Genomic DNA, 25,996 nt, shown 5'->3' with positions numbered 1-25,996 from the left:
TTTGGCCAAAGGAGAAGCTAAGGGGAAAACCAGCCAGGTCTCTGTGATGATGACACAGTCAATAATCAAGCAGCACTGGCTCCCTATGGGCGAATCAAACCATGAATTGTTCTTGGTCCCCAAGGAGCAGATCCTCTTGATTTGCTGGTCTAGGTTCACAAAAACCCAAAAGAATCTGGATCTCATGACAAAATTATTTTCCTTCACTGTTCTCGAAAGATTTCAGCATTAGGCTGAGCCAACCAGCCCTCTGGCCTAAGCAGAGATGGCCATGCTGCTATAGACTGCTAGCCTAGTTCTTAAGGATGGGCTTGGCTTGGTCTGATCATCTTTCTTCAGAATGAGAATTAGTTTTGTGCATTTTTCTTGGGAGAAGAAGCAGACTTTGCTGCCCTTGGATGTTTGCTCAAAACAATACAAAATTGCACCAGCAAGAACTCTACAGTGCTAGTGCCACCATAATCCTCCTCCACGCACCATTCACCCCACAAGGAGGAGAGAGGGATGGGTTGGACACTCCTGGGAAAGTCAGTCTAGCCTCCCAATCACACATGATTTCAACATTTTAGGAGCAGCAGGCAAAGACTAGTGGCATCAAAGTAGCAACTCACCCTCTGCATCTTCAGGCCGGGTCAGATCAATGACTCCTGGGCCTAGTTTCCCATCTTCATTTGGTTTCCCTGTTAATTGAGGGCCCAGATTCTCAAAATGTGTTCTCTCCTAGAAGAAAAAAGAAAATCTATTAAGCTTATGGCAGTCTTAGAAGCAGTCCTATTTCTCCCACTTTCGCTCTTCTTGTTCAATAGGTGAAAAGCACAGATTTTGAAACACTGGCTAGGACTCACTCCTGCTATGGAAAGCTTGGAATCCAGTGCTGCCACTTCCGGCCAGTTTGGCACAAAGGCCATAGTAAGGACAGTTCAGGTAATGGCCAAAAACCATCGCCAGGAACCCTGTGGGCTCTGAACTGGCCTGCTTCTCCCTCTGTTGGCTTTCTCCCTTCAACGAAAAGGAATCCAATCAGCCTCTTCCAGCCTCAAACGCAGAACTTGAAAGAGCAATTCCTATTAAAACACACTGCGAAGTTTAATGGGAGAGGCGTTTTTTGCCATTTAAAGATCACAGTTTGCATTTGTACTCCTGAGGAAATACAAGTCTGAATTTTATGCAAGAGGCTTTCAAAGACAAATATTTCAAAGGAGGAACAGCGGATGACAGCGTCGTTGGTACTATTATTTTGCCTAGGAGTTTGAACTGAGCCTCTTCGGGAAGTGAATAAGAGACCACTGCTCCTAGCAAAGCAGGGGGGCCTGGAGAGTTCAGACCTGCATGGGACCTGCCAGTGTGGGAGGAAAAGGGAAAGAAAGGCACTTTACTTGTTAACCCAGTTCTTCAAAGGATCAGGGCCTGGGACATTCCAAGGGGCCAACCGGGCTGGGATTGCACGATGGGACTCCTAGCTGCGGCCCTCCCTGTGTATTGGTGGCAGCATATTCGGTGGTTATTACTAATTTAGCAATTTTGTTTGCAGTGGCAGAAGTCCTGTTTTCCTCATCACCCCCCCTCCCAGCCTTGTTGCTTCTTTAGACTAAAACTTTGCATTATGTTGTACTTGTGAATGAATGAGACCTTGTGGTATATTACTATGAAATAATATTAAATGTCACATCAGCTTGAATTTTAGAGACATGAAATACCAGCTCCCAGCCCCAAACGGGCCCGGCTTCTGCATGTTCTTCCTAATGTATTATGCAGCCCCGGAGTGCCGATTGCTGTTCAGTCTATTGTTCAGTGACCTAGTTCCGTACTGAGACATGCTAGGCAGGCGATGGAAACGCTCTGAGTTTTCTCTTCATCGAGATGTTTAGAAACTTGGAAATATCCTTAAAGAGCAAACATACAATTACTTGATAGCTGCTGTGCCTCATTTGTACAGTCTCAATACGTTTGTGCTTCCTAATATGATTATTTTTTGAATATCATTATATTTCTATAATTAATTCCCATCAGTCAAATTGTGCAGGAAGCCTTCCCCGTTCCCCTCAGCTCAGAATATGTTTAAATTGGCACAGAGGGAAGACACAGCACAAACCTGGCTCTATAAGCCTTCGTTTGTTGGAGAATTTCTAGGTGGTGAAAGTTGTCCGAGGACTGTTCTGATTGGAGAACAGAGGCCAAAAAAAAAAAAATAGTGACCTTTCATTTTTCTAACTAGGGTAAAGGCTGAGGAGAAAGACTGAGGCAGATATGGGGATAGATTTCCTAGATATGATAACTGGGGAAAAGGAAAATGAGATCAAAAGCACAATCTTAAGTATGATCTAGTGATGTCTTCTTTTATAAAAATTAAACTGTGCATGGGTGGCTAAGGGTTCAAGGCTACTTGCCTGATGTAAAATAAAAAAAAAATCCAATAAATGCAAACAGCCAAATATCATCTATTAGTCATGGCAGTCTTTTCTAACATCTCAATGTTCAGGTGCTAAGGCTTAGATTTACAGGAGGGGAAAGGGGAAAAAAATTAAAACAACCATAAGCCCCAGGAAAGGAAAAATATTCAACCTTTTTATCACATTGTTTCTCATTGCAAACATTTGCATTTGAATGCTTTCTCTCCCGTTAAATGCAAAGGGGGTTCTGCTGTGACACCTGCAATCTTCTTGGCAGAACAACCTTTGCTGTATTTTTGCAAGGGGGGAGAACAACTTTCTACTCTGAAAATCAACACACTGTGTTCCCCATCAATATGCATATTTCAAGGATCTTTCCAAGTCAGTCATTCTCTTTGATTTTACCAGGAAATATTCTCTGTTAAAAAATAAAATAAAATAAGTTCCTGAAAGAATATCAATATTTTGACAACGAAGAAGAGGGAAAATTACATGGCATGGTGTGTAAAATCCTAAGATGACAAAGCTTACCAAATGATAATATCTTTTCTTTAAAGAAAAAAAAAATGAAGTGCTCTCACAATTCAGTCCTATGAGCCTGTTTTTGATCATAACTAAAAAAAAAAAAAATCTGGAGTCACCATTCCCCAACATAAACCCCTACATGCAAATGCATGTTTCCACATACATTCTAAATGTCCTTGAAATCATTCATTTCTTTTACTTCATTCAAAACAAATTCTTCTGCAGGGAACCTTTCTCATAAAATATCAATATTTTGGCCGAAGGACAAAAATAACCCACAAAGCTTTCATTCAATATGGGAAAAAATAAATCGCAGATGAGATGGTTTTGACCAGTGTACCACATTTTCATATTTTTCAATATTTAATACTATCCCTCTTGCCTCTGAGCCTACAGAAAGAGACTGTGCAACTCTGCCCTGACAGAGCAGCTTCCCTCAGCTCCCTAGAAGAAAGACACCATTCGGCCTTGCTTCAAAGAACAGTAGAGAATATTTCTTCGCCAGCCACACCACTGCACTGCAAACGTATCTCTGGAAGAGATACGTATCTGACTCTGGGCAACTGAACTAAGCCAAGCTTGCTCTGGTGGAGTTGGACACCAAGATTCATAAATACTGGATATGGCCGCAGATGCAGAAAGATTTCCATTCCACATCATGTCAACTTTGGAATCAGAGAATTCTGACGATGGGAGAACATGAAGACTGCGTCTGGCAAACCTTTTGCTTAGCCCCATTTTCTTCCCACCCTGGAAGCTCTCATCAGGCTAGGATATTCAAAGACCATTTGAAAATGGCGATGATGTTTCATTGATAATTTTATCCCGTCCCCTTCTCCTCACTGTCAACCCCCCCAACCCCCCCCCCCAAGGACAAACACCCAGGCTTCTGCCTGGCGGCGGAATGTTCATTTTTACGTGCTGGGCCGTGATTAGACACTTATTTATGCATTGTCAGTCACAAACATGCAGGCAACATAAAAGTTATGGAAAAAAATTAAAGTCAGCTCCGCTGTGTTGGTAGGCCTGTTGGCTCTCTAAGTGCTTTGAAATTGTGATGTATGAGGTAGATGTTGCATATTAAATAAAGATATTTAAATGATAAAGCCCCCTTTAGTGAGAGCTGATGAATGTTAAACGTTACAGGCCACAAGCCAGTTGCATCCATCATCTTCACAGATTATTCTAGCCAATGCTGGGCCGGCTCAGTGATGACAGATAGACTGCTACATTATTATCCCTGATTTCCAGAGTCACTGAACAAACCATCCAACCCCTTGAGCATTATTTTTAACTTTGCATGAAATTAGCAACTTTTCCCCTCACTTCCACGGCAGGAACGCTTCTGATCAATTTTGGCTTCTTCTCCCAGACGCTGGGGAAGCCTGGGTCTGGGACAATTGGGAAGAATCAGGGACTGGTTTTCTTCCACAAACACAGGCAACTTCCTGTGACTGGCAACAAATGTAAAATTGTGATCTTGGGGGAAGAAGAGTCGTGAACCAGTAAGCACACAATAATGGCTTTTCTTTGCACTTAGATAAAAGCTGAATTTTTGATGTGCACAGTATATTTTAATAAAATTTTATATACTATGTTTTATACACTTATTGGCTATTCCATAATAATGTGTGTGCTAACAGTAAAATTGCTCTTAAATTTATGTGTGTTATTTATATGTTCCCACGTAACAATGCTTTTTGTTGTAAAAAAATATTCTGTTTATTAATGTAACTTTACAGCCCCTGCATCTGAGATCCGTGGTAAATTAATGACATTTTTATTATTTTATAGAGTCATTAAATTTTTACTGATCACTCCATCAAACCAAGGCAATAAAGACTATAATGTAAACTGGGACACTTAGATCAAGGGAGCAGGAAGACATTCCATATAGGCTGAAGCAAACGGCTGGCTATAAATGATATTTATATCATCTTTAAGCATGGGAGAATACTTGGATAAGTTTGGCAAAACTGTTTCAGGAGTAGAGTGGATGCTGGGCTTAAATAACAGTTTACTTGCCAGCGAGACAGGCTTTTTTCAAACCATATGCAAGAAGATGACTGATTGCAGCCATCTTCCAAAGAACAATAAATGGAATGGAATCATACACGGGGCACCCCTCCCTTCTGGATTACCCACTGCGATCAGGCTGTACCCAGGCTCCAAATGATTTCCTCATGCTCCCCTTCGCCTTATCTGAAACCAACACTGAAGACTGAGAAGGAAAACGTCAGGCACCTTGAATGTCCCTTAAGCAATTTTTTAAAATAATTTTTACAAACAAATCTATTTTATTTAGGCCTAGGTAGTTGGACAATGATGTAATTGTACTCAGTTTTGAGAGGCTTGCTTCAGGAGCAGAGAGCAATCTTTTTCTTTTTTTCTCCCCCTCCTAAAAAACTAGTTCCTAAATATTGGCTTAATACAAATCATTCACAGAAGCCACAGAGCTAAGGCTCAGGGGCCAAAGGGGCAGTAGATTTGCAGGCAAAAATGTACATACATACTTACATTTATATATCTGCATATGCTTTAGACAACATTCTAGTTACAATGGATACAAATAATTATCTCATGCTGTCTTCACATGTAAAATATATTTTAATTAGATTACTCTACACTAACTGTCTTAAATAAACCCATATGTGGGTTATTAGTTAATTGCCATCTATACTCTGTTTATATAAAGGAGACAGTAAACAAAAACTGCTGGCCTCTCATATTCTCAGACTTAAAATGTACAATGTGCTTTGTGAGATTTATGCAGACTTTTTATTTAAATTCATGAGAATTTGGGGTTAAATTTCAAAATTTAACTGTAAGATTTAACAAATCTATAAATCAGAAGTTGTTTGCATAATCATTTGACATGAGAGCTGGTGAACTCCCCGGACATCATCCCCTCTCTCTCTTGCTATGGATGGAGAAACTAAGGTTTAGAGGGAGGAAAGAACTAGCCCAAAATCACATAGAAAGTTGGAACTAGAACTCAGATCTCCTGATTCTGATCAGCCTTTTTCCTATTATACCCTGAGATTTGGCATAAAGGATGATATTATAGCCCCATCATTCATAGTTGATTTTTATCCCAGTAACAGACACATCTGAAAGAACTGGGGAAAAATTATATGGCTAATTTCAATGGAAATTCACAAATCCCGTCAAAATATTGAGACGTCAACTATTTTCAAATCTTCAGTAATTACTTCTATGTCCTCTTAGTCTAATGTTTTCATCCCTAGCTGCCTATTGAACATTTTCCCCTATTATGTTTTAGCAACAGGAAATAGGGCATAATGAATAGCGAGTTGACTTTGAAATTAAATGCACTTGAGGTTCAGGTCTGCCTTGATAGATACTGTCTGGATAATCCTGAACCTCTCTGTTCTGGGCAAATCTATGGATTATAAATAACAGAAAGAGGTTTGCATTGCGGGGCTTGCATTGAGGAGAGAATTCTTCCCTACAAGCTCTCCACATCAATGAAATCACAGCTCCAGCCCCTATTCCTAGTCCTAATCCTTATCTCCAGCACCATCTAACATCCTATCCAAATCAAACTAATCTAGTCCCAGTTAATTTCAATTCTCAACTTCCCTTTGTCAAAGGTAATTTGTACATTCTCATCATCCAGTCTTGTTTTTTAATGACTATATCAATATAATTATTTTCCTTTTATAATTTTATGCATTTTATGTATTCAAAAATATAATTCTGAGAAGAGACCCATAGCTTCCATTAGAGTATCAATGAGGGGTCATGATACAAAGAAGTGTCTTTGAAGAATCTTTGTAAGGATCTTTGCTTTTGAAAGGAATCTTTGTAGCCTATCTCCTCTATCCGGCTGATCATCAAATCCTATCAATCTTCTTTTGAAGGTTCTCTTAGAAGCTTCCTTTCCAATCCCACTGACAGCATTCACATCTTCAAAGTTAAGACCATGACTGACTTCTTCCATGAAGCTTCCAGACTGCTACAGACCACATCAATTTTTCCTTTCTCTGACTTTACCTAGCAATTTATGATCTGTATTATACCATTAGCCTTAAATTTATAATATTTCATTGTGATCATAATGGGGATAATCATATTCCCAAATGGATTGCAATCTTCCTGAAGGCAGGAACAATATCTTCTTGTTTATCTTCACATAGTTCCATATATATATATACATGTATATACATATATACATGTATAGATATATAGATATAGATATATATATATGTATCCCTAAGTACTGAGTAGATACAAAGCAAATAAATACTTCTGAGATGCTTTGAGAAAGGAGCTCATGCATATGGCATTATATGTGTAGATATCTGATAGGTCAATATGGTAGAACAGATAGAGGACCATCCTCAAAGGCAGCATGATATATGTCAATCTTGCTCCTAAGAGACACAGTATGACCCTAGGCAAGTCATTCAAACTCTTGGTGCCCAAAACAGTGCTCTAAAATGGAGGCAGAGCATAGAAAATTGACTTGAGTCCTTGACTTAAATACAGAAAGATCTGAGTTTAAATTTCAACTTTGACTCAATTTTCTAAGATCTAACATCTAAGATCATTTGGCCACTTTGAGCCTGTCTCTTAATATAAAAATGAAGTGAATGAACCACATGACCTTAAAGGTGTCTCCTAGATAGTTCTATGATTTGATATAATTGGTGAGAAATTCTATGGCAGCGGATTTCTTACTCTGATGTAATCACAGATCTGGACAAATGGATACAAGGACAGAGATGCAATTATAGACAGAGATATAGACATAATCACAGATAAAATCCCAAACAAAGATACAGGCTTAGATAGTCACAGACTTAGACACTGTTAAAGACACAGACTAGCACAAGTCACTAGGTTTCTTGACACTTTGGCTTCTTTTCTCATCAGTATGGTCCAGTGAGCACAAGTTCTAGAGTCAGAGGACCATGGTTCAAATGACACACTACCTGTGTGTGATCTAAGGCAATTCATTTTGCCCTTCTAGGTCATCTAATCTCTCAGAAGGACAAAGATGAACTAGCTCTTACATGGAATCCATAAATATGTTGTCATTGTTTGTTTTTAAAATATATTTTGATGAATATATTTCAATGACATAGTATTTCATTTTAAGTGCTTTTGATATAATTCTGAAAAGGGGTCTGTAGGCTCAGTGACTACCAGAAATGTCTATGATACAAGAAAAAATTAAGAACCCCTGGACTAGAGACTAAATGAAGTTCCCTCATAGCTTTGAACCTATGATTCTCTGGAACCTGGCATCTGTAGGGATAGAGTTAGGGCTTGGAAAGGCTTAGAGATACAAACAGGGACTGTTACTGTGATTTTTCTGGTACAAGCAACTTCCTCATTTAGAAAAACTAGTTCTTTCTCTACTATACAATTCTGCTTTTTACCACAAATGGATAAATGGGTTTAATAATGATTCTGTTGCTCACCTTGCAAGTCTATTGGAAAGAAATCACTTTCAGACCATAGAGACATAGGCTAATTCCCACTAAGGAGAGACTAAGCCAGAGTCACCAAATCCAGAACCACAGAACTAAATGAGATTTTGAAAAATGCATTGTCCAGACCTTTAATAATTTCATATATGAGGAAACCAATGTCTAGAGTCCATTGAACTACATAGATAATAAATGGAAGAACCAGAAATATAAGCCAAGTCCAGTGTTTTTTTTTAAATCTCCTCTAGAATTTCATGATGCTTCCCTCCTGAGAACTAATAATTAAGTCCTGAGCATGGTCAGACAACTACTTTCCTCCTCATGTAATTGCTGTTCTTAGTTGACACTATGCTCATGGGACAAAAATACCTTTCCCTTTGCCTAGGGAGAATTGTGACTTGAGGATGAAGATGAAGACAAGCAATATTTCTTGAATATTGTTCTGGAGAGCCAAATCTAAGACCTGATAAACAAAAACCCTTGCAAAGTACCTTTATGGTGCTCTAGAACAACTTGGTCCAAAAAGAGGGCTGCCAGACAAGCTGTCCCCCATACTTGAAAGGCTAACCTTTCTTGTCTCCAGTTCTTGAAATCCTAGCTCACTTCAAGGCTCAGCTTCTATGTTCTCTCCTCTCTGTACACTTTTTCTGATTCCCTTGGACTTTGTCTCCTCTGTCTTCCAAAATCACTTTGCATATATTTTGAAATATATGTATAAGTACATGTTGTTTCTCCTCAAGAATGTAAGCTCATTGAGAACAATAAGATGTTTCATTCTTATCTTTACTATCTCCAGGATCTGGCACATAATTAGGTATACAAGCTGTATTTTTTTTTTTTTTGGTTCATTAGTTGTGTCAGACATTTTATGGCTTCTTTTGAGGTTTTCTTGGCTAAGATTCTGGAGTGGTTTGCCATCTTCTCCAACTCATTTTATAGATGAGGAATCTGAGGCAAAAAGTGACTTGCCCAGGGTTCCACAATTTATAAGTGTCTGATCCTTGTAAGGATTTGAACTGAAGTCATTCTGACTATAGGACCAGCACTCAATTCACTGAACACTCCCCCCATATTAATTAATGAATTGAATTGATTTTCAACTTTCAAAAGCATTCCAAAACTCCAAAATGCAGTTTCCCACGGCATTCATGAGACTCTCTATCCATCCCACCAAGGAAGCCATCGTGCCCATTTTCAATAATACACTCGAAACTCAATCACTATCTAAGAGAAGCCAAATCACAAAGTAGCATTAGTCCTGAACACATCTGTGTGACACCAATGGGCATTACAAGGCTCAAAAAGTACTGAATCAAATTACATTCATCAGGAATATAGTACTTACTGAACTCCCTGAACCAAATGCTTTATGTCTTTGTTCATATGGTTTTAATATGGTTTTTAACCAATTGCAAGGTTATTTATAAGTTTGCAACTCCCCAGTAGTTAGAGTTATGAAGCGTTCAGACTTAAGCATAACCAGTTGTGTGGTCGGCAGACTACTACTTTCATGCGGTTTCCAACTCTTAACGGAACACATAGGCATGATACAGAGCTGTCTCTGAACACGTCCTTATTCACTACTTGAATAAGTAACAAATTTATTGTAAATCTTCTGGTAAAATGATACAGAATCCCACCAAAAATCAACACACCATTAAAAATTATGAAACCTGGGTAAATTGATCTACCTAAATGGTTAATAATATTTGATCAACTTTTCTCTGAGCATATAAACAAGGGGACTAGAATGAGACACAGGGAAAATATTTGTCCGATATGACTCCTTTGAGCAGCTGTTTTGCCAAAATCTGGTGACTTTTAAATAATAATTAGGACTTTTAAAAATATATACTTTAAGTCATATATTATTATGTGTTTACTTTATAGCATAAATAAGCATAAGATGCATAATTTCAAATATATTTTAATTTTAACATGATTTTATTTAAAATAGTCCCTTATTTGCATTAAAAATAAAAAAGCAAAGAATGCGTAAAGACTTTGTTACCAGTAGTGTAGATGATCAAGTCAAATAAATTAGCATTTTTAAAGGAACTATGATGTGCCAAGCCCTTCAGTATTTAGTGCTGAAGATTTACAAAAACAATGGAAACAACTTGTCTAATTGGGAAGACAGCATACAAATAACTATGTACAAGTGAGATGAGAGATGGATAGATAGAGACAGACAGCCAGATAAATAGATTGTAGAGTAAGAAAGGGAGGGAAGGATAGAAAGTCAGAGATAGACAGATTACGATTGATTAGTGATAATTCCAGAGGGAAGGCACCAAGATTAAAGGGGAATAAAAAGGCTTCTTGCAGAATATTGGATTTTACCTGAAATTTGAAAGAAGACCAATGCAGGTTGAGGCATCACAAGAAAAAGAAAAAAGACAGAGAATTTCTCTCTCAACAGGTCTGGGATAGTGGGTCAGGGGTGGAGGTGAGAAGGGGTCTAAAATTCCCCAAGTAGATTTCTCTGTATATATGTGGAACCATGGGGTGATCCTGTTATGTTGTGTTGGACTTTGAGATGCCTAAGGGTTTAGAAGCAAGAGAACCCAGACAGGTTTGGATCATGATAACTCTGCATCACAAGGTTAACCATAGCTCCCACCATTGGAGCCTTTCTCTAGTCTCCTAGAAACATGGTCTGGAGACTAAGGCCCTGACGGCTCCCAGTCTGGTTCTCTCTCCATGACATCAGCCTGATGTTTTGAAGCAAATTTGACTGACTTGTTCTCTCCCTCCCACACTGCAGCAACACTGGCAAAAATCACTTCGCCACGGCATTTTTTAAAAGCCTCTGTGCAATTATTCATCTTTGCAAGGAAAATGTTAGAAAGTAATCTGTCTGTCATACAGGCTTGCCAAACTGTGGTCACACTTCTTTGCCAAAAAGTATTTGTTTGCTACCTCTGAAATTATATCACTGGTGGATGCAAAGAAGTTGGGGGAGATGCTGGAGGAAGTCAGAATAGTCAGAGAACATCCAGACTAGAAGAGTTCTCACAACAGGGAGCATATCGTGTGTAACCAAGAAGGGGTCTTGGAAATCACCTAGTTATTCAGACACCAGTTTCTCCCAAAGGTGAAATACTGGAATATTAAAGAAAGAATGATGAGTAGTAAGTGACAAAAATGGGACTAGAAATAGTGCTTATAGGAATAGTATAATTTCAGAGGAACTCACAGATAATAGTTTCTTAGTGAAAGAAAGCAGACTTCAGAAAGCAAATAATAAAATTATCTCAAAGAGTAAATCAAAGCAATATAACTCGAGTCTACCTGCCTGGCTCAGGAAGGTAGAACTAGGAAAGGAAGAAAAAAATGTATCAGTGGATGTCCTTGTAGTCAAGGGATTCAAATTCATTGGGCAGGATGGGGGCATCTTAGCAAAGGGCTAAGAGAAAGGTCTGGCATGTGAGTTCTTGATCAAGTTTTAAGGGAAAGAAAACTTCAGAAAAAAGGATGGGGGCAAGGGAAGAAACATATTTTACCTGCCGTGAAAAGCAAAGCAAAAAGTCTGCAAAGGAGGGGGATAAAATATATGAGAAAAAAGGAGAAAAGAGGGAAGTATAAAAAAAAGTATAGAAAAAAAAACAGAATAAGGGGGCAGCTATGTAGCACAGTAGATAGAGCACTGGCCCTGGTGACAGGAGGACCTGAGTTCACATCCAGCCTCAGACTCTTAATAACTGCCTAGCTGTGTGACCTTGAGCAAATCACTTGTAACCCCACTGCCTTAAATAAATAAAAAAAAAATTAAAATGGAATAAGGAAAGAAGGGCAAGAGAGTAAGAAGAGGAAAAACATTTTTAAAAAGAAGAGGGGGAAGAGGGAAGGAAAGAGAGAAAGAAGAAAAGGAAAGGAAAAAGGTTAAAAGGAAGAAGAAAAGAACAAAGAGAAAAAGAAAAGGAAGGAAAATAGGAAGGAAGGAAGGAAGGAATCTTTCATTTGAAAAGCACTTTGCAGGAAATCTTAGCACAGGAATCTCAGAAAATATCTATTCTTATCCAATACCTGCCTGAACAGGAATCCCCTTTAAAAAACCAGCCTCTAAATGGATACTTATAGTGATGGGGGACTTATTACCTCAAATGGCAGCTAATTCCACTTTGGAACTAATTTTAATTTTAGTAAAAGTTTCTTCAATTGTTTTCTCATTTAATTACTTATTCAAATAATTGACCAGGTATATGTTTTCATCTGTTTTGTAGACAATTGCATTGGAACTTAGAGGAGTAAAGGAAGTAGAGTCAAGACTCCAGACCAGGTCTGATGAGTATCCAGGGTCCCCTACAATGTGCAGTGGCAGTGAGACTGGAGGGGGAGGAGGAGGAGGAGGAAGGAGCATGTGGAAATTAAAAGGGAGCAGAAGACAGAGAGGAAGAAGGAATTTGAAATTGGCACTATGAGACTGGGACATAACACATCTCCATTTCTGAAAGTAAAATCTTATCCATTGACAAGGAAGGAATAAAAAGGCCACTAAATTCAAAAGTCAAAGATTAACTCCATGATGACCAGTTATTGCTTTCAGTGCTATCTGAGGAAAAGTAGTACAAAAGTCCAAGGAAACAGTACAAAAGTCCAAGGAAGACAAACAAGAATTCTCAAATGAAAAACTGGGTTTACTTTTGAATTCCACTTGGTGGCAGAGATCATCTTTTGCCTCTTTTTGTATCTCCAGGGCTTAGTACTATATGTATTACATAATAGACACTTAATACATGTTTATTAGTTGATTAAAATCTATACTAACATTTTTAAAAATTCCATTTTTTAGCTGTTACTAAAATTGGAAAGATATTTTAAAGAGGAAGAAAGGATGCCTATAGGTCACCTAAATATTCTAGAAAAAGAGATGGGTATTCTAGTATCAGTAATCTCACATAGGACAAAAGACAGAGTGCCCAACTGTGGTGATATGTGTTAATTGTATGGTTCTCCAAAGATGTGGGAGAACTGATATCAATGACTGTATAATTACCATTACTTCCAACAGAGTTAACATGTAGTTACTCTGTTGTTACCACGAAATAACATGCAATTAAGTGGTGTCACACTGCACGCCAGACTAAATAAGACACAGATTAAAAAAACTCCTCACCGGAACCAGGATCCACTGCACCTCGAAAAGAGCCTTCACAACAGTCTCGCCAGGTTGGCTTCCCAGAAAATGACTTATACTGGCTTACATTGCCCTTATGAGTCAGAGAAAGAGGACTGACACAGCTCCATGTCACAGGAAAAATGGCCAGACATAAGTGAAAAGGAAAATATTCAACAGGACAGAAGACAATGCATGTTTTTGTGAGAAAATGTCTAACTGCAAAGGAAGAATTAAATAGTATTGGGGGGCTGAATAGGAATCTCTCTCTCTCTCTCTCTCTCTCTCTCTCTCTCTCTCTCTCTCTCTCTCTCTCTCTCTCTCATCTTCTAAATGCAGGTCCCTGAAGTACTTTGGGGGTTCTGAGACTATATTTCTTTCACAAAGAATCTTAGTTATGTGCATAAAGACTAAATTCAGAAATCACCTTCCTTTTCAATGACAATGAGCATTTTTCCAAATAAATTGTACTGGGTGAATGATGATGATGTTTGTCCTTTCTCAAAGGGTGAATATGAGAGAGGAGGAAGGAAAGGAAAGAGGCTAACCTAGAATTAAACTCCTTATTCAAAGAGGACAAAGAATGCTGTGGTTCAACTTCAAGAAGTTCCTTTCCTTTTGGATGATAGCAAGAGATCTAGGCAGACCAGATCATACCCACTTAGGCACATGTGCAGCAAGGGCTCGGGCGAGCGGGCATGGGTGTGTGTTCTCGTGCCTGGAGGTGGGGCAGGGCTTCTTTGCCAGATGCGCTTCCAGGTTTAATTAGAGCACAGCTGAGAATGGCCAAGTGCAATGTTATGAAGCTGATTAGCAGACAAAGGAAAAGTAGCTGTGTTTAAAATATAGCTCCAGTGTATCTGCTATATCTGGTTCGAACATCTGGGCTTCCAATTATTGACTGAACTCATGTGTAAGAGTTATTTGAGAATACTGTAAACGGCTGTAGAGCAGGGATTGGCAAATTGCTTTGTCAAATATGTGGAGGGCTACACTTGCTAAAATCTTGAGCGATGTATGCAAGAAATCCTATGAAATTAGATCCAAATAATGAATTTGGGGGAAAGGATAAGGATGCTAATAGGCTAAGGACAATGTTTTAAAAGATTGGGACAATTAAGGCATCAGGTGATAGTTGGAAAACAAACCCAGAACTGGCTTAGATCTGTTTTTTCCTATGTGCAAAAAAAGAGAAAGAAAGAGAAAGGAAAGCCAAGACGACTTCTTTGTCTAGGTCCCATACCTGTCCCGGAGTTGATATCAACAAAAACACATGTATATGCCCACACTCTAAGCTGAAAGGAGTGGGGAAGCCTCTCTCTGAACTGGTGAACTGGTTGACCCTTATAGTAGTACATCCCTGACCTCCTAGCGAGGGTCATATTCTCCATTTTCTTGGGCTGGCAGTCCATGCCTCAAGTCTGCCCGTCTTTCCATTTGCCATGTTTGACTGTTAAATTCAAGGTTCCTTTGTCCCGCTCCGAGGGAAAGCAAACACATCAAGAGGGATGACAACAGAACAATGCTTGAAACATCATTACGGCGTGTTATTTCCCCTTGTTCCCACATCGCTGCCATGCTCCTCTGATTATTTCAGCCTCAAGAAAATGTGCTGATTACCATGTGTGTTAGGCAACACTGCCAGGCCCACAGATCTCATATCGTAGCAAGCGTGAGTACATTATGCATGTGATGTAAATGAGGGATGTGCTCTCCACACATCACCCCATTTGTCATCGGCTGGCTAGCTGGCCCAGCCCAGTCCACTGAGAGATGTTGGGGTGCAAATGAACATTTGTCCCTCTGCCTGTAGTGCCTGGAAAATCCTCAAAAGCAAAAGAACTTGAAAACGGCTCCTCTCTTTGAAAGTGTGGGCTTGAGCCTGTTTTGATTTTGAGATCATGTTAGAGGGAGCCTTTATCGTCCCCTATGTTCCAAGGCTGCCCATTGAGATGCAGTGTGCATTACAGGATGCAACAGCACGCATAGCTGGAGCAGAGAATTTATTTCTCAAGAAGTCAGGAATTAATCTTCTCCTTTTATTCTCCAGGAAGAAATGAAACAACCAGGTGGTAGTGAGACTGGAACAGAACTCCTGATTGGGCCCAGGAAAGAAAATAAAAGCATAAATACAACAAATGTGGTTTCCTGGGTCAGGATCTAGGTGCTCAGAGAAGAGAAGGGTTTGGGGCTCTCAAAGGGTGTGCCTCCCTGTCCTTAATCCAAACTTAATCTGCAGAATGTGAATGCTGTCATGCAACCTCGACTCTCTCTTGTCCAGAAAGCTACAGCTGACATCCTGAGAACTCATCTGCCTATTCTAAATTCAAAATAGCAGGTCTGCCCAGTGGCCCTCATACAAAAGAATGGAAAACCTATTCAGGGCAATACACTCAGCTAACAGACTCTTAGAGTATAAGTTTATCTAACAAGTTAACTAATAAAGAAATTAGTAATTTAAGGTGGGTTTTTTTTTTGAAGGAGCTGGGACACACAAGCAATTAAACAGAATAAATTGAATGTTATATGAACATTGTTTAGTTGGCATTTTTTTCTCCAATTGTAGATTCCTGCATGCTATATTGTTGTGCTTTTTTTAGACTAATCAGAGACTGAAAGGGTTAAGCTCCTGGTAAAATAATTACTGTTAAAAATCAGTGGAGGAATAGGAACTTGTAAAATACTAAATAGTATTAAATACTAAATAATACCAAAATAATACTTCATCTCAAAAAAAACCTAACCTCTCAGAGCTAAAAGAGTCTTCAGCATCTAGCTAATTCAACCTATGAAGCATGAAGCCCCAGTGTAACAACATACCCGATTAATTCTAGCATCATTTGACAGGAAGTCCTGGTCTCAGTGGAGAAAACAAACCAGCACAAATTCTACCAGAGAGCCACTTTTCCATTCTAGAAAGGGCAAGGAAGATTCTCTTTTTCCATTGGCCCAACCTCATATGGGCCAACTTTTTTCTTGTGACGAGAAGCTGACTTTCCTAAGGAAGAGATGGACAGTGGAGGAAAAACAGAAGGAAAAAAGAAAGAAAGAAAAAAGAAAAAGAAAACTTCCCTGGCTGGCCAGCTCTCTTTGGTGGATCTCCACTGGATTGAGAGAGTATGAAAATCTCTAATTGGTAGGAGCCTTGTGGGTTTCACTCTTTTATTGGTAGTGTGACAAGAAAGGCTGTATGATGAGGCTGCCCGGACCAAAGAAATGAGACAAGTCTTAATATAAACAAGATGATATATTTAGGAACTGTTCCGTCTCAAAGACAAGTTCTCTCTCTCTGCCGATTCTGAAAGCCATCTGATGGAGCTGAAATGCTGGGCCTCGCACTCCTACCTCTTTCAAGATTCATTTGTCCATTGTACTAAACACAGGCATACCGTTTGCATTCCAGATAAATGGATTTGACAGCAAGCTTCATTCTTTAGTATGATTCTTACTAGGAGATAAATCAATATTTAATATCCCCTCGAACATTGCCCATAGATAATTTTGTACCTTTTCTTCATTCCATTAAGTTACCTTTAAAAAAAATTTATATAAGCGTTCAGAAATGACTTCTGAAAAACCAGTGGTCAGAAGCTGCCTGCGATTCATTAACGCAGACAGAGGGTGTTTGGATCTCGCCGCATTGTGCTGATCAGTAAATCCATCTACGTTTAGCTAATTCTCAATCCTCAGCTAATTCTTGGAGGGAAAATAGATGCTTCCTATAAACCCCAGAGATCTATGGTACAACAGGCCTGATTTACTCAAAATAGACTTCCTTTCCACATCCTCTCCTTCCCACTACCACCCACAAAGATGATAAACAAGGAATTGTCTTATTTATGAAAAGACTGAGGCATGTGTCTTATTCATTCAGCAGGCCTGAGGGAGTGGAGAGCAGCCAGTTGTGAGGAAAACTGTAGGCAGGGCCACACTTCCAAGACCCTGCAGGACCAGGAGGCCCTGCCTGGTCCTGTATTCACCTAATATTCACAAACACAAACAGGCCTCCAGGCCTGTCCATTACATTTGCTTATTCCTCACAAGCATAAGGAAGAGCTAAAATGGTTCTCCCCATTTTACTGGTAGTAAAACTGAGGTGCGGAAAGTATGCTCAGACTTGGCCCCTGACCACCAAGCCAACAAAATCAGCACCTAGGTGGATTTCAGATACTCCAGAGCTTTCATCTAAGTCTTACAAGGCAAGCCTTCAAATGGGTCAGCTGGTAAATTTTATTCCTCACCTGGCTTCACCAGTACTTAGGGAGGTGATGAGTTGAGTCAATCAATCAACTATCTGTAAAGTATCTTTGCTAGACCCCGTGATATGCATGGGAGTACAAAAAAGAGAAAGACATGAGCTTATGTTTGAATGAGGAAGATAAGGACATTCAACAATATATACAGTATATATATGAAGTACATAAAAGGTGGTTTGGGAAATAGAACACTTACAGATGGAGACTAGAAAAGGCTTTTATAGAGATGGTAGTTCCCGAGCTGCCTCTTTAAAGGAAGAAATGGACTCTAGAAGACAGAGGTTAAGGAGGAAATGCATTCTGAGCATGAGGGATAATCAGGGCAAAGACAGGAGACCAGAGATAGATTATCACATGGGAGAATCAGAGAGGTATATTTAATGAATTAATTCATAGAAGGAGATCACCAAAGATGAAGAACCAGAAAGTAACAAAATAGTTCACATTTTTATAACCCCTCAAGGTTTATAAGCTACTTTCCTCAAAAGAACTCTCTATATAAAGTCAACCATACAAGTGTTAATTTTGAAGAAATGAAAACTGAGGGTATACCCATCAGTTGAGGAATGAATGACAAAACTATTGTTGATTTATGAATGTATTACTATTGTACTTTAAGAAATGATGAAACTGATAACTTCAGAAAAACATAGGAAGATTTATATGAACTGATACAGACTGAAGTGTGCAGAACCAAGAGAACAATTTATGCAATATCAACATTATAAAGTCAAAAATCTTTGAAAGATTTATGTTGTTTGATCTATAAAATGACAGGAGATCAAAGATGCATACCACCTGTCTCTTGACAGAAAGGTGATGGGCTCAAGATGCAGACTGGACAAATATTTGTGGACAAGGATAATGTGAGGATTTGTTTTGCTTGACTATTCGTGCTTGTCACCCAATTGTTTTTTTCTTTTATTTTTTTCCCAGATAGGTGAAAGAAAAGAAGGAATCTTATTTTTAATTGAAAAAAAAATTTTAATTAAATTTAAAAGAATTATCATATTACCCTTTTATAACTGAGAAAAATTAGGTTTAGAGAAGTGATTTTCCAACAGTCACTCAAATAATTTTTATTGGACTAAAGATTCAAACACACATCTCCAGATTTTAGGTCCCATAGTCTTTCCATTATGCACCACTAATTTTCACTTACAATCTGTGTCCTTTAGGGACACATTAGCCATTTGATCTTGTATCTCAAAGGCAAGGGATTTAACTTTATAATTAGACTTTAAGCTCTTCTAATTCAAGGTCTGTGCCTTAAATGTTGCTAGACCCCCAGAGCATGTGAGTTCACCACAGGCAGTAGCCATTTATTAATGATAACAATGGGCATCTTATATCTCTGGTCCTGAGAAGTCTATGTGAGTTAAAACAGCAACACTGGAGTCAAGGGAGGGCTTGGGTTTTTTCCCAGAAGGTAGAGTAAGTCACTGCGTGGATCTGGGAAAAGTCATTTTGCCTCATTTGGATCAGCATCCCCCGCCTTAAAATGAAAACAACAATATTCTTTCCACTAATCTCCTTTGCAGGGAGTTATTGGGATTAAAAAGATCATGTTCCTAGCAGATTTTAAACTCCACAGAGTCTAAGTACTTGCTTCATGAATGCCATTGTATGGCACCAGAAAAGAATTTCTGACAACTCAAGGAAATAGAAAGTGTATAACAAACTGACTTCACTTTAAAATCTGGTATTCCATTCCATTGAAATGCCTTTGCATTGTACAATTGCGATTAATCTTCTGATCCAACAGCTAATATATGTAGTGCTACTCAGTCAACTAGTTTTTATTAAGCAAAGTGTGTCCGGCCCTATGATAAATTATACAAAGAAATAAAAAAAGAAAGGATTCAGAGAAAAAAACAACAACAAAAAAAAACAGACCCTACTTTCAGGGAGCTCCCAGTTGAAGGGGTAAACAATATGCAACTCATTCCATATAGACAAGATTTAGACAGAATAAATTGAGGAAGGTACTAAGATTAAGGCCTGAAAAGCCCTTTTGATGAAGATAGGACTGTGGTGGGGCTTTCAAGGAGGCCTGGGAAGCTAGGAGGCTGAGATGAGGAGAAGTTCCAGTGAAAAGTCAGTGAAAACATTCAGTCATGAAATAGAATTTATGTGCAAGGAATAACAAGAAGGACCTTTTCACCATAAACATAAACATAAAAGGGTGTTACATACAAATGTGTGTGTGTGTGTGTGTGTGTGTGTGTATGTTTCTGGATAATTGTTATTCTTTACACCCTTGGATACTATTATTATTATTATTATTATTATTATTATTATTATTATGACTATGCCTGATTTACAGGTGGAAAAATTTAGGGTAACTAACCTGCAGTGACAGAATGAGGCATGAACACCATTCTATCCCGAATCAATTTTTCTCAACTTAGGTTTTTTCTTTTGAGGAAAATCCCTTATGGTGGAAAAAAATAAGGCAGCCAAAGGGTGAGCAAGTTTGCTGAGAAGGACCATGGGGCCTCCTGCTACCTGGGGGAAATGGAGAGTTGTGGCCCCAGGGGAATGTGTTTTAAAAGATGCCCTTTGTGGCATCTCAGGATTGATGCTGCTGATCTCACTAATAATAAGGCGGAAAGAGCTTAGAAGGCTTTCAGAAATAAATACAAGAGGGTAATCCCTCGATAAAGGGCTGTCCCTTGTGGGGTAGAAAGCATTTAGGGGGCCTTAATCTTATTCATGAGCATCTAAAGATGCTGACTGGAATGCAGCTCAAAATGTAATTCTGGCAAAGAGCTGACAATAACAGATGTGTGATGATCAGAGGCAGGTTGGTTTAGAAGGGAGGGAGAAGGTACAAGCTGGGCCATCAATGGGGTTAAGGGCCAGGTCCCACCTCCAGGCCTCCCAGAAAGGATGCCAAGGATACACAGAATGACATCCTCCTTCCAGGGTCTGCTGGTACAAGGAATGCCAATGTCTAATGCACTGATATAGAAAAGAGCTGAACAAAGCCAAATTGGGCTTGGTTGTCAAATATGCTACCTATTATTAGGCCATCAGGCAAAAAGAATTTTTAAAGGTCGTTTTAGATCCCTCTAAATAGTGAGGTTCTCCACAGTTTAGTTGAAACAGTAAAACTGAGATTAAGTGACTTGTGCCAGGGCCTCCAGAAATTCAATGATTGAGCAGAAACTATATTCTCCAGAGACCCAGAGCATCCCCTGAGTCTCAGTCAAAGCTTCCAGGGCTAAGACCCAGCAATGCAAGAGAAACTCTCATTGGCAAATGAAGCCCCTGAGGCTAGAGTCAACATAATGGATGCTGTGCCTCCTTCTTCTGTTGATCTTCTTTCAAGATTACTAGGGAGCAGCTAGCATTGCAAGTGGATCTGAGGAGGCACAATGTGACTTTGGTTGGCTGATTATGTTTTTCTAAGAAGCCTAAAAATGTATTTTCCTATGCCCTGGGGCAGTATGGCATAGTAGAATGAGCACAAGGTCAGGAGATCTCTGTCCTAATCCTGACTTAAGCAATAATATCCTATATGTTCCTGAACAAATCCCTTCCTCTCTCTGAACTGTGGTAGTCTCAAATAAGGAAGCTGTACAACCACATGGTCTCTAGAGTCCCTTCTAGCTTAGACCTCTTTTGCTTCTCTATTTAATTTTGGTTTTTACAATCAGAACTAACTAGTAATGCCTGTACTCATGTCAAGTGTCAGAAACCACAGGTGAGGGGTGGGAAAGAATTAGGGATAAGCAGAAAGGAGTTCATCTGAAATATTATATGCTTAGAGGGAAAAATACCTACTAACTAGTAATTCTGGCTAACTTTGTATTAAACTAAGCTGTTTTATGCTAGTGAAGATAGTTTTTGTCTACCTCTAAATTCTGGTGCCGTTATGAAAAAGTCCCAGTTGCCCTTATCCTAGTTATGAGTTTTATTAAAATCAGGAATCTGTATAGAGTCCAAGGATAACATTTAGAAATAATCCATGCTTCTTTAGTAGTTTAGTATTTTACACTGAAATGAAACATTGCATTTCCAAGCTTTACTTCATTTTGAAAAATCCAATTTGCCCTTTTATTTTGTTGCTTTTGTTATTAAAGATTCTTCATAGAAGGTTTCCCAGGAATCAAAGAACTCCAATCCAGTTTCTCTAGTGTTATCAAGAAACTAAAATAAATATTTATCAAATTTTCTTTAATATATTTAAAAGAATTAGCTGAAAAATTTCTGACCATATGTATTTTGAATTTTGTTCAACTCAAATGTTTAAAAATGGTTCAGTATCACTTGAGTGTTCCAAATCACCTGAGGAGCATTGGTAATTTGCAGGGTAAGAAATTTGGATGGGGGAAGCTAGGAGCTTTTCTCAGGTATGACTTATAAATAAGCTGCCTTGGGTGAGTGGCTACCAACATCCAATCCATCTGATGCCCAGGATCCATGACACCAACTTCCCTGACACCGCATGTGTCACGCCTGGTGAGGATATCCTGTTTATCATGTTAGTCATTCATGACATGTGGGATAATTCAAGGATGATTAGCTTTGTGGGTGTGTTTATTCCTGCATTTTTGCCAAAATGCTTACTCTACAACAGGCCTGATCTAAAGACAGGAAAGAGAGGAGAGGCAGAGGTCCTTAATAAGGAAAGGGGAGGATTTCAATTAACTTCAAGCAAAGATCAATCTAGAGAAATACAGACCGCTATGGCCTCCCATAGGAGATCAGTTCTTTTCATCCCTTCAGTTATCTGAGAATGTGAAAGAAAATGACAGGACAGGGGAAAAAAATGGAAAAGTATAGTAGAAAGAAAAGACATCTTTAGCATCCCATCAGAATAAGTCACACTTTATTTTTGTAACACTCTGATACGGTAGTATTAATCTACAATCAGATTTTTTTTTCTTGGATTAACAGAAAGCATGGTAATTTAGAAAGAGCGTTGGCTTTGGTCTTGGAATAAAAAGCACAGGTTTGGGTCTGGGAGAGATCTGGATTTGAACTTAGGAAGTCTTGGGTTCAGATTCTCCCTTCAATACTAATTTTGTGACCATGGACAAAATTGTGAATCAACCTTCTTGGGCCTCCTTTTTCTTTTCTACGAAATGAAGAGAATAATTTTTACCTTATTACAAATCATAGACTGTGAGGATAATAAGGGATGAAATCTATAAAAGTACTTTGATTTTATGTATTAAATATTATGTATTTATATATAAATCAGTTATATATTTTGTTATATACATATATACTATGTTTAATGTATAAATATATTACATATACTGTATATTTCAAAGTTTTTAATTTAGATTATATAATATGCATATATGTATATAAAATTGCTTTCGTGATTAATAATAATGATATCAATAATAACTTTAGGCATGTCAGTTAACCTCAATAGCAGCTTCTTCCATTTTTTTTAAATAAGGAAGTCAGATTGAATGATCTCTAAGGTTGCTTTCCATTCTAATGTTCTATAATTCTGAGTACTGGACTTTCAGTCACAAGAGCTAGTTTCAAATCTCAACTCCAGCATTCCCTATGTGACAAACTCCCCACCCCACCTTACCCCAACCTGGCTGGAAAGTCTCAGTTTCTTCATCTGTATAATGAGTATGATAATATATGTACTATGGACTTCTCAAGAATATTGTGAGTTAAGTGCAATATAAATGTGAGCTCCTGAGTCTTCTGTTCTAAGTGTGAACCTTATAATAAATAGGGAAGAATACAAGGAGAGAGACTGGACCTAGGAGGTGATTTCAGTTCGAACTCCTTGGTGAGGAAGCTTCTAAGAAAAGAGATCGATACCATCTCTTGCTATGCATAGTCTTATAGAGTGGTCCAGAGTAAGGAGAGACCTAATGACTTCTCAAGGGTCACACAATCATTCCTCTATCCAGTGTACCACTCTGCATGTTTCAATAAAGGTACAGTTAAAAAGAATTAGGCAAAGAGGTAGTATGAACTATAGAACAATGGACTGGGAGACAGAAGAGTTAGCATCATACAAAGGGTTAATTCTAAGAATGTGATTAAGACACTGAAGGTCCTTAGCTGGACCAGAGTTTCCTAAACTGCAAAATGTAGAGTTTGAATGAGATAAACAACCTCTGAGGTATCTCTCTGATACTATTATGATGAGCAAAGTTACTATTATATATTTTTCTGTGTTGTTCTCAATGATTCTAATGCAGTAGACAGGTCTAAAGGTCTTCATTTCCCTACTCCAACCTGTATTCATTTTCCTTTTCCGACCTGTATTAAAAGGTAACACAAATACAGTTAAAATATACCCAGTGTAAGGAGAGGTAATATCAACTAAGTGGGTTGCGCTCCTAAGGACATTTGAAAGGATTTGTCATATGGTTGTGAACCAACTCTATGAAATACTATTATTTGTCCAATCTGACTTCTTAAAATTTCCTTTGGGGAAATTTGTGCAAAAATTGTGTATTACAAGTGTTGGTTTTCCACCTTGTGAAGCAAAAGACCTATTTCTTGGATTCTGCCCCTTCAGAGAAATCATCTGTATTTTCATGTACAAAAGAGGTACTCTAGAAAGAGATTAAAATAATATAATAACTCCTCTCTTCAGGGAAGCTCCTTTGGTTGCATGATGCTTACCACTGTCTTCTGATGGATCTATAGAGATTCAAGAATGCACATCATAGACTAACGAAATGTGCATCACACCCACACATACACAGAGTTTGGTACAATGGTACTCTTGAACTGACACACCCTAGCTATTTGATCACTGGACCTCTCTGAGACTTCCCTTATGTGTAAAATGGGCAATACAATCCTTACTGCATTTCCCTAACAAGTCTGTCTTGAGGCTCAAATGAGGTAAAGCACAGCAAGGGCTCAGAAATTTTAAGACACTACAGAAATGTTAGTTGCCAGTTAATAACTATGACTTTTTACCCCTAAATTGTTTTCCATTCACTCCATTAAGACTGTGATTTATAGCTCTGACTTTAAAGTTGAATTAGTTCCGTAGCTTTTTATAAAGAGTAGGTTAGTCTTAAAACACTACAATGGAAAGATTCCTACTCAGCAGCCAAGTGTAAAGAGAAATTTCTGTAAAGTAAAAAGCAGAGAATTCCACATTTTCAGAAAATAAATGGGTACCTCCAAAGTGGACCAGTCTATCATCTGGAACATCAGGGTTTAGTTGTTTTTTTCTCTAATTATGGAATCAGAAAATCTGGGTTTTATCCCACTTCTGCTACTTACTTCTTATGAGATGTTGGAAAATTCATGGTTATATGTCAGAGACATGATCATATCTCATGTGTTTGAGACAACCTACCTTAAACTTGTGACTCTAAACTCCCTGGTCCTAGAACTCTCTGAGTTCTCATCCACCTCTAAGATTTTATGCTTCTTTGATTATACAACTTTTATAGCAGGAGAAACATGAAGATTAGAATCAGCCAGCACCCTCCCTGTCCCCCAGCCCTGCTACCAAGGTATTTACATCCTAGCATCATGGTCAAAGTCTGGTCATCAGAAATAATAACAAGTCACCTATCTGCAGTACTTTATAGTTCTGAAACCTAGGGACCTATGAACTCCTTTATTCTCATGTGAGATAGGGAGAAGTAGTTTTGCTCCCATTTTACAGATAAGAAAACTGGGACTTGAGAACATAATGAATCTATCCTAATGTGCAGCAGGTGGAAAGAGGCAAAAGCAGATATAGAAGCCACATTTTCCAAGCTCAGGGTCTTTCTATTGTATTATATTGTCCCTAGAACTTTCTTTTTCCTACCTATAAAATGCTCAGATTGAATTTCTAGATGACAAACATTTGGTTGCATCAAAGAAATGGAGCTTGGGGTATCAGTGTGTGTGTGTGTGTGTGTGTGTGTGTGTGTGTGTGTGTGTGTGTTCTTCCATGCTGTTAAGTGTATATATAATCATGACACTGTCACACAGAACACATCTAACTCTGCCTTGGGTCCTCTATGACAATGGGGACCAGCATCATGTCGGGGACTTCAGACCCATCAGAGCTGAGTAAGAAACCTGCAGCCGCTGAACACGTGGAACAATTGAAACCCAAGTGATAATCCTGACTCACCTGGCTCTGTTCACCTGTGAGCAATAGCTGGCACCACCCTCCCCAACCTGGCTACTTGGGCACAGAGTTCATTCCAAACACGCCCTGGTGAACAATGCCTTCACCGCCCTCCTTTTCCTCATTGTTGGGCAGGCTGTATTGATCTCACGCCTAAACTTATCCTG

General features: G+C 38.7%; 1 protein-coding gene across 16 annotated transcripts in view; it reads right to left on the bottom strand.

Annotated features, from left to right (window-relative positions):
* SOX6 (SRY-box transcription factor 6) overlaps positions 1-25,996 on the bottom strand; it is a 640,189-nt gene that overhangs the window by 40,749 nt on the left and 573,444 nt on the right. For all 16 annotated transcript variants that reach the window (XM_074230208.1, XM_074230209.1, XM_074230207.1 and 13 more), the window contains one exon: positions 612-720. In XM_074230208.1, coding sequence (XP_074086309.1) covers positions 612-720 — 109 coding nt within the window. The remainder of the gene's footprint in view (positions 1-611; positions 721-25,996) is intronic.

The sequence above is a fragment of the Macrotis lagotis genome, chromosome 3 (genome assembly GCF_037893015.1).
Source record: "Macrotis lagotis isolate mMagLag1 chromosome 3, bilby.v1.9.chrom.fasta, whole genome shotgun sequence".
Taxonomy (NCBI): Eukaryota; Metazoa; Chordata; class Mammalia; order Peramelemorphia; family Peramelidae; genus Macrotis; species Macrotis lagotis.
Note: the sequence above shows the minus strand (reverse complement) of the source record. Positions and strands in the feature narration are given on the sequence as shown.